At 38.6% G+C, this 11,235-nt stretch overlaps 1 protein-coding gene across 1 annotated transcript in view; it reads left to right on the forward strand.

Moving 5' to 3' along the window:
* The window catches only part of slc5a6a (solute carrier family 5 member 6a), a 30,490-nt gene extending 19,660 nt beyond the window's left edge, over nucleotides 1–10,830 (forward strand). The window contains exons 9-16 of the mRNA XM_063001213.1: nucleotides 1,212–1,300; nucleotides 1,397–1,509; nucleotides 2,409–2,476; nucleotides 6,077–6,163; nucleotides 6,259–6,443; nucleotides 8,195–8,298; nucleotides 9,098–9,219; nucleotides 10,373–10,830. Coding sequence (XP_062857283.1) covers nucleotides 1,212–1,300; nucleotides 1,397–1,509; nucleotides 2,409–2,476; nucleotides 6,077–6,163; nucleotides 6,259–6,443; nucleotides 8,195–8,298; nucleotides 9,098–9,219; nucleotides 10,373–10,534 — 930 coding nt within the window. The 3' untranslated portion in view covers nucleotides 10,535–10,830. The remainder of the gene's footprint in view (nucleotides 1–1,211; nucleotides 1,301–1,396; nucleotides 1,510–2,408; nucleotides 2,477–6,076; nucleotides 6,164–6,258; nucleotides 6,444–8,194; nucleotides 8,299–9,097; nucleotides 9,220–10,372) is intronic.
* The last annotated feature ends 405 nt before the right edge of the window (nucleotides 10,831–11,235 follow it).

Raw genomic sequence — 11,235 nt, forward strand, 5'->3', positions numbered from 1 at the left:
TTTCTCCAAAGCAAAATCATTCAAGTATGATGGACATTTATTTAATACAATTCAAATTAGTATCTCCAGTAGTCTCCATATACTTTGGCCATGTAGTATAGTGTCATACTATTTATTCTTATTTATTGTTTATATTTTTTTTATCTTGAATCAAAATATTATATGACAAGCTTACTAAACACCAAATACAGTTTTAAAATAGAAATCCCAATATTAAAGGGAAAAAAGCTATTGCATACCAGCTTGTTCTGTTTAAAATCAATTTCCCCTCTTAACCTTAGAAATATTTGTGCCACGCAAACCTAAATAAGTGTTTCACATCAGTTTAGAGGAATTTTGGCCAGCTCCTCTCAGCAGATGTGCTTTAATTGAGGCACACTTGAGGGCTTTTCAGCATAAATCCCATTCAGATGCTGTGGCAGGATCTTAAACAGGCGTTTTTAGTAAGGGCTTAAACTAGGGCACTTCAAAACCCTGGTATTGTTTCTCTTTAGTCTTTCAGAGATGGACTTGCTCTTTTGCATAGAATTTGTTTCACATAACTTAATTGCACTGGAGTGTCCGTTAACAGGCTGGACTGAACTGGACATTTCACATTTGACTTCTTTACATATTTAAGTGATGTTTAAATTCAACTGGAGTGGCAGCTTTAAGCCTGGGCGTGTCTGTTCTAATTAAGTAATAATTCCAATTACCATTATAATTCTAATTCGTATGAATTAATTTATTTTATAATTTATTGGTGTTAAATAAACATTTTTTCTTTCTTAACAAATGAAAGTTACTGAGATTAACTACTTTTTTGAATATCTGAAACGTAAGAATGTCAAATCTGCAAATAAATAAATAAAGATGCAATTACTTGCTTATGGCACTGGAAAAAAGAGATAACAGTTAAATGTATTGAATGTTTTTTTCCTTTTAATGTAAACGTACATTGTGTGGCTTAATCATAGCCCAATGCTACATTTGTGATTCTCATGCATTGCACTAACATAACTGTTTAATAAGTTTGTTTGTAAAGACACGTGGAAATGTAAGAATATTTTGTCCCTTATTCCATTTCTCTTGATGAACCTCCACCAAACTTTAGAAAATCAGTGAAGTCTGCAAACATTCAATAACCTTGACTTACTACTAGTAGACATTGCTTATCATAAGATAAAAAAAGGAAGAAACAACATAGTTTTGTTTAAATCCCTTCTCTGCAGATGGTGTTGTACTTTGTGATGGATGTACTCAGAGGCCTCCCTGGTTTGCCTGGTCTGTTTGTTGCTTGTCTTTTTAGCGGGGCTCTCAGGTAAAGGTTTATTAATGAACTTATTAGAACATGAATACAAACACGCTTTGTGTGTACTTGTGTAACATCTCTGATTTCTCTTTGTTGTAACTGAAGCACAATCTCATCTGCCTTCAACTCGCTGGCAACGGTTACCATGGAAGACTTGATAAAGCCCCATTACCCTGATATGACCGAGGCACGAGCCACATTGCTGTCTAAAGGCCTCGGTAAGCATTTACACTCTTTTTTCTTAGGGGGTATTGTTTAGTTATGTGCACACTAAAAATTATACATTTATGAATTGTTTTAAATAAAGTTGCATTATGGCTCTACAATTCCAACCATGTGAAACCCATTATGTATGAAACAAAGTGCACCACTACAGCTATACTTTTTTTCTTAATCGAATGACTAAAACACTTTTTTGTTCTAAAAAACATGCATTTGTGTTCTTGTACGTTCATAGTTGGTTTTCTGAAAATATGACACAATTTGCTAGCCCAAATATATACCTACAGCACACCTAACATTTGTTGTATGCCTCTTAACTTATTTTACCTTGAACAGGCACATTTAATAGCCATCAAAAAACTGCTGGAATAAATCTGTTTGGATATTTGACCACTCCTCCTGCCATAATTAGTACTTCAAGCGGTATGTTTGAAGAAAACCAAACACAGCACATTACTGAAAATACATATCATGCCTACCATGAAGTGCGGTGGTGGCAGCATTATGCTGTGGGGATTTTTCTCAGCATGAACTGGACAGCTGGTCAGGATTGAAGGAAAAATGGATGCTGCCATGAGGAATACATGCAGCCCCCATTGACCTCTCTGCTGGACAGCTGAAGATGGGTGGAAGGTTCACCACCACAAACAGCAGTGGCCTTAGTATCAGAAGGTGAATGTCTTTCAGTGACCAGAATAAGTTCAGAGCCCTGCACTTTATCTGATATAAAATCTCTGAATGCTCTTGGAGAGAGGAGTGCATTGCCGGTCACCATGAAATGTGGATTAACTTAAACAATTCTACAAGGAAAAATGGGTAAATAAAAGCTGGTAGGGACTGATGGCTGTAATTTTTCTGAGATTTTGAAGCTTTTTTTTCTGTTTGTTTTCTTTAGCTCTTGGCTATGGGCTAGTGTGTCTGGCTATGGCTTACTTTGCTTCTCTAATGGGCTCTGTGTTGCAGGTAAGAACTGAAGTTTATTATTTATTTTAACATTTCACAAAGCACTGTAACCCAATTGGTGGAACAAGCTTCTCTTGTCTGTCCTAACATCTGAGTCGCTCACTTCAAAAGACGATTACAAACCCACCTCTTTACTAAGCACTTAAGCTGACACGTACTTACTTATGCTCTTAATTATTTCTTGCATTAAAAAAACCCTTTGGTCTTAACAGGGTTTTCAGCAGATTTGTATTCTTGGACTGTTGTCTACTTAAATGTTCACTTTGGAAGTACTTTGGTAAGTTGCTCTGGATAAGAGCATCTGCTAAATGCAGAAAACTTAAATGTAACCCAACCTGGATTCAGCAGTTGGTGGGAAAAAGTGAATAAATAATCCTCTTGATCTGCTTTTGGCCGCTGATGTGACCTGTTTCAGAGTTGTAGAGACTCTGTCCTAAAAAAAAAAAACATGACATTCTCTGGCCAACTATATTAACTTGTGCTATAGAACTAGGTGTCAAAAATCTGTAACTCAACTAATTAGGAAGACAAGCAAGAATGATGCTACCCGTTACATTAATCAGATACAAGATTATTTGTTTTATATTTGAGGTATTAAATTTGAGAAAGTTTATAACACATTAAAGGTTCTCTGATGTCGTAGGGGTAAAACATGCTAGCCTACAAGTGCTGAGATCTTGAGCTCTTGAGTTCAAATCTTAACTATCAGCTGCCCGGACGCCTACACAGACCCACTATTGACTGTGTTTTTGGGGGTCTTTAGGGGACAGGGTTCCTCATCACTGGGGCAATTGTGGCCTCTGACCGGCTGAAGCACCTGCAATGGGGATAGCGATTCACAATGGCAGCGTGTGGCTTTCCACACACGATACTGTGCTCTGTGAAACCCTGCCCCTGGCAGGTGAAAAGAAGTGATCAGCGACACGCTGCCATCTCTCCTTTATTGGGGGTGTAGTGACAAACCCTCACTTTTGACAAGGGTTAGCCAATCATATCTGTATGTAGGTGCCTGGATAGCTGATAAAAGAGCTGAGATTCAAACCTGCAGGCATAAAATTTACATTACATTTACATTTTCGGCATTTAGCAGATGCTTTTATCCAGAGCCTGGGTAAAGGATCAAGAAGAGCGAGACTAGTAGCCCGGAGGTTGCATGGTACAGGGCGGGGTGTGATGAGTTCTCTAAGGTAGTTTGGAGCTGATCTATTTTTGCCTTTGTAGGCGAGCGTCATAGTATTAAACTGAATGCGGGCAGCTACAGGAGGCCAGTGAAGAGAACGCAGCAGTGTGATGTGGCAGTGTTTGAGTTGGTTGAAAACCAGGCTTTGTTAAGGAGGAACTGGCACGATTTTGTCATGTTGGCTACATGAGGAGAGTAGGACAAATAGTTATCCAGGACAACACCAAGGTTTCGTACATTGTCAGATGGTTTGATCTGGGAGTCATCAAGAGAGGTGACTAGGTCTTGAGTTGGAGATTGATCTCTAGAAATATATATATATATACTGTATATATACAGTGTATCACAAAAGTGAGTACACCCCTCACATTTCTGCAAATATTTCATTATATCTTTTCATGGGACAACACTATAGAAATAAAACTTGGATATAACTTAGAGTAGTCAGTGTACAACTTGTATAGCAGTGTAGATTTACTGTCTTCTGAAAATAACTCAACACACAGCTATTAATGTCTAAATGGCTGGCAACATAAGTGAGTACACCCCACAGTGAACATGTCCAAATTGTGCCCAAAGTGTCAATATTTTGTGTGACCACCATTATTATCCAGCACTGCCTTAACCCTCCTGGGCATGGAATTCACCAGAGCTGCACAGGTTGCTACTGGAATCCTCTTCCACTCCTCCATGATGACATCACGGAGCTGGTGGATGTTAGACACCTTGAACTCCTCCACCTTCCACTTGAGGATGCGCCACAGGTGCTCAATTGGGTTTAGTCCATCACCTTTACCTTCAGCTTCCTCAGCAAGGCAGTTGTCATCTTGGAGGTTGTGTTTGGGGTCGTTATCCTGTTGGAAAACTGCCATAAGGCCCAGTTTTCGAAGGGAGGGGATCATGCTCTGTTTCAGAATGTCACAGTACATGTTGGAATTCATGTTTCCCTCAATGAACTGCAGCTCCCCAGTGCCAGCAACACTCATGCAGCCCAAGACCATGATGCTACCACCACCATGCTTGACTGTAGGCAAGATACAGTTGTCTTGGTACTTCTCACCAGGGCGATGCTGGACACCATCTGAGCCAAACAAGTTTTTCTTGGTCTCGTCAGACCACAGGGCATTCCAGTAATCCATGTTCTTGGACTGCTTGTCTTCAGCAAACTGTTTGCTGGCTTTCTTGTGCGTCAGCTTCCTTCTGGGATGACGACCATGCAGACCGAGTTGATGCAGTGTGTGGCGTATGGTCTGAGCACTGACAGGCTGACCTCCCACGTCTTCAACCTCTGCAGCAATGCTGGCAGCACTCATGTGTCTATTTTTTAAAGCCAACCTCTGGATATGACGCCGAACACGTGGACTCAACTTCTTTGGTCGACCCTGGCGAAGCCTGTTCCGAGTGGAACCTGTCCTGGAAAACCGCTGTATGACCTTGGCCACCATGCTGTAGCTCAGTTTCAGGGTATAAGCAATCTTCTTATAGCCCAGGCCATCTTTGTGGAGAGCAACAATTCTATTTCTCACATCCTCAAAGAGTTCTTTGCCATGAGGTGCCATGTTGAATATCCAGTGGCCAAATTTAACAGCCCTGCTCCCCATTTACACCTGGGACCTTGACACATGACACCAGGGAGGGACAACGACACATTTGGGCACAATTTGGACATGTTCACTGTGGGGTGTACTCACTTATGTTGCCAGCTATTTAGACATTAATGGCTGTGTGTTGAGTTATTTTCAGAAGACAGTAAATCTACACTGCTATACAAGCTGTACACTGACTACTCTAAGTTATATCCAAGTTTCATTTCTATAGTGTTGTCCCATGAAAAGATATAATGAAATATTTACAGAAATGTGAGGGGTGTACTCACTTTTGTGATACACTGTGTATATATATATATATATATATAAAGCTATGGCACCTGGTATGTCCTTTGGCATTAATGAGCTTTTGCCGCCCATCAACCTGTCAGCGGGTCGTGGTTTGCTGTCTGGGAGAAACATCATTACAGTTGTCTGGTCATAATAATTTTACCCTTTTAAACGTCACTTGGTTGGTTCTTTGTGCTACTCAAAGCTGCTGCATTAAGCACACATGCTACAAGTAAGTACCATGAGCCCAACATTTAATATGTCCCAGATCATCACATGCACAATTGCTTGAAATAGTCATATAGTGCATTTTTGTCATGTGGTCCAAATGTTTTGGTTGATCGGTATATATTCCTAAATAAAGCGTTTTTATTTGTATATCAATCTGGTACTGATTTGCTATTGAAATTACATGGGACAGCCTGCAGAAATGTAGAAGGCATTTTATATATAATGGTTGTGATACAATATAAAAAAATGACAGTCATATAATACATTTTTATTTTCTGTCTGTTATTTCTTACTGTCACTTTATCCCCTCAGGCAGCACTCAGTATTTTTGGGATGGTTGGTGGGCCTCTTCTTGGCCTCTTCTGTCTTGGCATGTTCTTTCCCTGGGCCAATTCTATTGTAAGTGCATTGTTTCCTGCATTGTTGCTCACTAACAACAGAAACATTTAGAAAAGCTGTTTCTTAACATTTGTTTGGGAATGTTTGAATTTTAGGGTGCTGTGACTGGTTTGGCAGCAGGACTGATCATGGCTTTCTGGATCGGTATTGGCAGTTTTGTCTCTCGTATGCAAGTAGCTGAAACACCCATACTAAACACCACACTGAACATCCCTGAGATAGGCAACACAACAACTGCCATCATGACTACACTAATCACTTCCAGTATAACTAAACCCAGGTAAATCTAAGGAAACATCCCTGTCTCATTATGTATGTTTATGCTACCCAGAGGCTTTAATTATAAAACATTTGTACAAATAGAATTCAGCCTGCATTGAATGAATTAGATTTTTTGTTAAATAATAATCATTGAAGGAAACATCCTTATTCAAGGCCATGAGGTTAGAAAAAGATACTATTTATGGGAGATTTGTGAGCTGAAATCCACTGTTAACCAAGAGTAACATAAAAGCTCAATTCACATTAATAGAATAATACTTTGATGACCCACAGGGTGCTCAGGTGGCATGATTAGCATGATTGGCTATATCTGACAAGCGGGGTGGCCGAACAGCCTAGCCACTGGGATGTGCGCTAGTCAGTGCACTCTCAGTGCTGGTCCCAGGATTAAATAAAATTAGGGAGAGTTGTGTCAGGAAGGGCATCTGGTGTAGAAGCAAATATGTTATGCACACCAGAATGAGTAGCTGTGCAACAGAAAAACAAACAAACAAAAAACTAAAGCAGAAGAGCAAGTCCATCTGTTAGTGGCAAAAAGAAAGATAATTAAGGTTATTAAAGTCATAACCCAAACACCATACAGAAGCTGTGACAGGACCTTAAACAACCAGTTCATGCTCAAATGCTTTTGATGTGGCTGAATTAAAACTATTATGTCAAAAATTGGGGCGCCCAGGTGGTGCAGCGGGATATACCGCTAGCACACAGGCGCCGAGATTCTGAACTCCTCGGTTCGCCACCGGTGAGATGAGCGTCATCTAGCGGGCATAATTGGCAGTGCCTGCAGCAGACTCTAATTGGCTACCGTGTCTGCTAGGGCGGGATGACCGAACTATGTGGGTGGGGTCTTCAAACGCTGTGCAAGGACCCTGGTTAGCACATATAGGCACCTGTGCAGAATGCATGGGCGAAAAGAAGGGGTCCGCTAGGAGGAGGTGTGAGCAGCAATATACCCTCCTCAGATGCAATTAGGGATCCTATCAGCGAAAGACAAATTGACTACGCTAAATTGGGAGAAAAATGGGAGAAAATGCATAAATAAATAAAAAAAAGAAGTGGATCAGACTTTCTTCACAGCAATGTCAAATTTGAAAATCTCCAATCTGAAGAATTTGGGTGCAGTTGTAGCTGCTAAGTGTTATAAAGTTTACTTGTTTTATTAATGCATAACTGTTTTTACTTTACTAAATGAAATGATTATTTTAAAACAGCTTTTGTCCTAACTTCTGTTGTCATTGCCCTCTAATACTTGATTTAAAAAGATCTAAGACTGTTTAGCGTGAATAATAGTAAGGGGGCAAATACTTTTTCATGACACTGTTAGCGGTTAACTAATATTCAGTGATGAAATCTAATGAAATCTAAATCTAAATCTTTAATTAAACAAAACACGTGAGATAATGTGAACATTTAAAAAATGAAGGGATTGTGTATAGAATAAATATTAGGTTTTGTATAAATAAATAGACAGTGGATATCAAAAATATACTCACACTTATGAGTGACATGTCATGTTTTTCATATGGCTGAACGCTTAAAACATGCTTGTTTTCTTATTAAATTAAATATGCGGTAAAATATGTATGCAAACTTTATGAATTTAGTGCTGTAGAAAGTTTTATAGCATATGGTATAGGTAAAGGTATGGTATAGATTGATATAGATAGCTTTTACAGTAATTGCCTGTATAAATAGTCATTTCACAGTATTTCTACTGACAGTTGTACTAATATTTCTGTATGTCTGCAGGCCTACTGGAGTGCAAGCACTTTATTCACTGTCCTACATGTGGTACAGTGCTCACAATTCAGCCACAGTTGTAGTGGTAGGATTGCTGGTCAGTTTTCTCACTGGTATGTAAAGCCTATACACTGTTTATACTCTCTTACATCCCCAATTCAAAAAAGTTTGGACAGTAGAAAATCTGCTTTGACTTGCATTTAATTGAAAACAGCACAATGACAGGATGACGAGATTCATGTTTTATTTTCCATTTCATTTTACATTCATCAATTGCTTTATCCTGGTCAGGGTCACGGGTCATGTCCAGTTCCACTAGAAAACACAGAATGCGAAGCATGGATACAGAAAGCCAATCCATCACAGGGTTTTGGCACCTGCACTTTTCAAGGCTTTATTAAGCCTGGCTAGAGTAACACATACAGAATGTTGCATTGACTTGCTAAAACAAGCAGGAACGTCTCTGAGAAAGACATCATCATGATTAAGTACCCGTTAACCTTAATGGTGTCTTCACAAATGTGCAAGTGACTTAATCCACTGGCATGAACAAGCCCTTATACAATGACTGATGCTGGCTTTTAAATGTTGGCACAGAAAACAAGTTCATTGTTTCCAAAATCAATTTGTAATTTGGCATCAAATTAGAGATTAGAACTTAAATTTTTCAACTTTACAAATGCCTGCTTTCTGATTTTATTTGGACTTTACCTCCCAGCTTATTTTGGAATTAGGTTAGTACAACCTAAAACCATATTTGTTCCTTATGTTATTAAATATTACAATAAACTTTCATCTGCTAAATATTTTTTAAAAAGTTGTCTATTTTAGAGTGTGAGCTAAAAGTATTCCTTCTTTCTTCCTGTTAGTGCATCACTTTTAAACATGTTCTTTCTCTTCCCTTGTGTTTAGGGCCCTGGAAAGAAAAGGATTTGACACCAGGTACTATTTACCCTGTTCTGGGCACGCTGCTCTTCTTTCTACCTGAGCGATACAGAGAGAAGCTCTGCTGTGTTAGTCCTCTGGGAGAGAAGGTAACATAAATACTGAAAGCGACATTATAATCAATATCAACATAACCTAACATTTGCTTTTAGTAAAGAATCATTCAGAACTGAAAGAAAGGCTTATCTTAATCATGCTGACGTACAAGCCCATGCTTTTAAACATTCATTTACATTTGCAGCATTTAGCAAACGCTTCTATCCAAATCCAATTATGACTGAATACAGTTTGAGCAACTGAGGGTTAAGAGCCTTGCTCAGGGGCCCAACAGTGGCAACTTGGCAGCAGTGGGACTTGAACTGACAAACATCTGATTACTAGTTCTGTACCTTAACCACTAAGCTACCCCTGCCCATTTATTTAACAGACAAAAGAAGAGAGCAATTACTAATGTTTTGGTTAAACAAATCGATCGGGTAAATATAGAAGTTTTAAGCAAATAGAAGATGTACATAACTTTAAAGCCCTCAGATGGCATTGCATGAGAAACCATCAAGCTTCTATGAGAGCTACAGGGCTCAGGTGATAGCTACATGGGCTTCAAAGAGGACACCATACAACAATTCTATGCAGAAATGCTGCTTGTATAAAATCAAATATATGTATATATAAGTCTTCACACTTTGTGTCAACTATTTGTGGAAGGCCATTTTCCTGTACTAGCATGACTGTACCCCCTGTGCACAAAGCAAGGTACAGTTTTGATGAGTGGCATAGTGGGCATAGTGGTGGAAATCCAGTGGCCTGCAAAGTACCCTGGCCTCAACCCTATTGAATATATCTGAGATTAACTAAAATATTACCTTCTCATCCAATATTATTGCCTGTTCTAACAAACACTTCTTTGAATGAGTCAGAACAAATTCCCACTAACACATCAAAATCATTTAAAAAGCCTAAAAAAGTAATAAAAGTGTCTAGCCTGAAAGAAGGGGGGAATCTGTGTCAATGGCCATAACTGTAAAATGGGATGTCCAACAAGGCCATATAGCAGTTTTTGTATTTAGTAGATACAAATGAGTCCAAATGCCATCTATCAGTGATAAATGATGCAGAACATCAGAAAGACAAGTGCTAGATATCCACAACTAAAGGTGAAAGTTAAAGCAACTGCTAGCATGCAGATGGACTAAATTGTTATTTTGTACAAAACTAAGTTCTAATTAATCATTGTGTGTGCAGCCCAAAGGTCTGGACAAGGGACCTTATCAAAAAGCAGTACAAGAGAACAATGGCACTTTCCAAGTTCAAGATGAAGAAAAGAATGGCGAGGAAGACTTGAAAGATAAAACGTCGCAGGCTTCCTGCATCCTGGCCAATGTGGAGCAGGAGACAGCTTTGTAATTTATTTTTGTTTGTTTACCAAATCCACTATACAACACCTGCTGACGACCATATTCCTCACCATTATCTCACAATCAAAAATAAGTATCATGATGCCAAATAATGCACATTTCTAAATATTTGAACCCATCAGATCCTGCTTTATCACTTTTCTATGGTGGTAAGGATGCTAAGAATGATAACCCAATTAGAGGGTGTGTAAAATACAGAAAATGGCATTATATATACACAACAATGTCATATGAAATGTGCAAAGCATGAGGTTGTTTGATAAATTGGGCATTAGGTTGTTTGATTAAATGGCATATTTTTTCACAACCTTTAAGCAGATAATAGCCATGTTGTTCTTAAAGAACAAGTATACATGTTTAACCATCATTTCATACCACTGCTAAAAATCTTCTCAAAGATTATGGTTCTATTACTGAATAATACAGTATTACTCATCTCATTTGGTTAACTCTTCAATACTAAACAAAGTAATCTTATTATCAACAAAGATAATACACAGACATAGAGAAAATGATTATTACTAGTTGCCTGTATGGTGGCTCATTTATTTTTACAGAAGCTTATTTAGTTGAATCATAGTAATGTGGTTGTCATCTTTACTGCTGTGCTTTAAATGTCATCAGTGCTTTTTGCACTCTCAAATGCTAAATTGTTAATTTTACTGTTCCTTCACTCTTAAAATGCACCAG

Source organism: Trichomycterus rosablanca, chromosome 9, assembly GCF_030014385.1.
Source record: "Trichomycterus rosablanca isolate fTriRos1 chromosome 9, fTriRos1.hap1, whole genome shotgun sequence".
Lineage (NCBI taxonomy): Eukaryota > Metazoa > Chordata > Actinopteri > Siluriformes > Trichomycteridae > Trichomycterus > Trichomycterus rosablanca.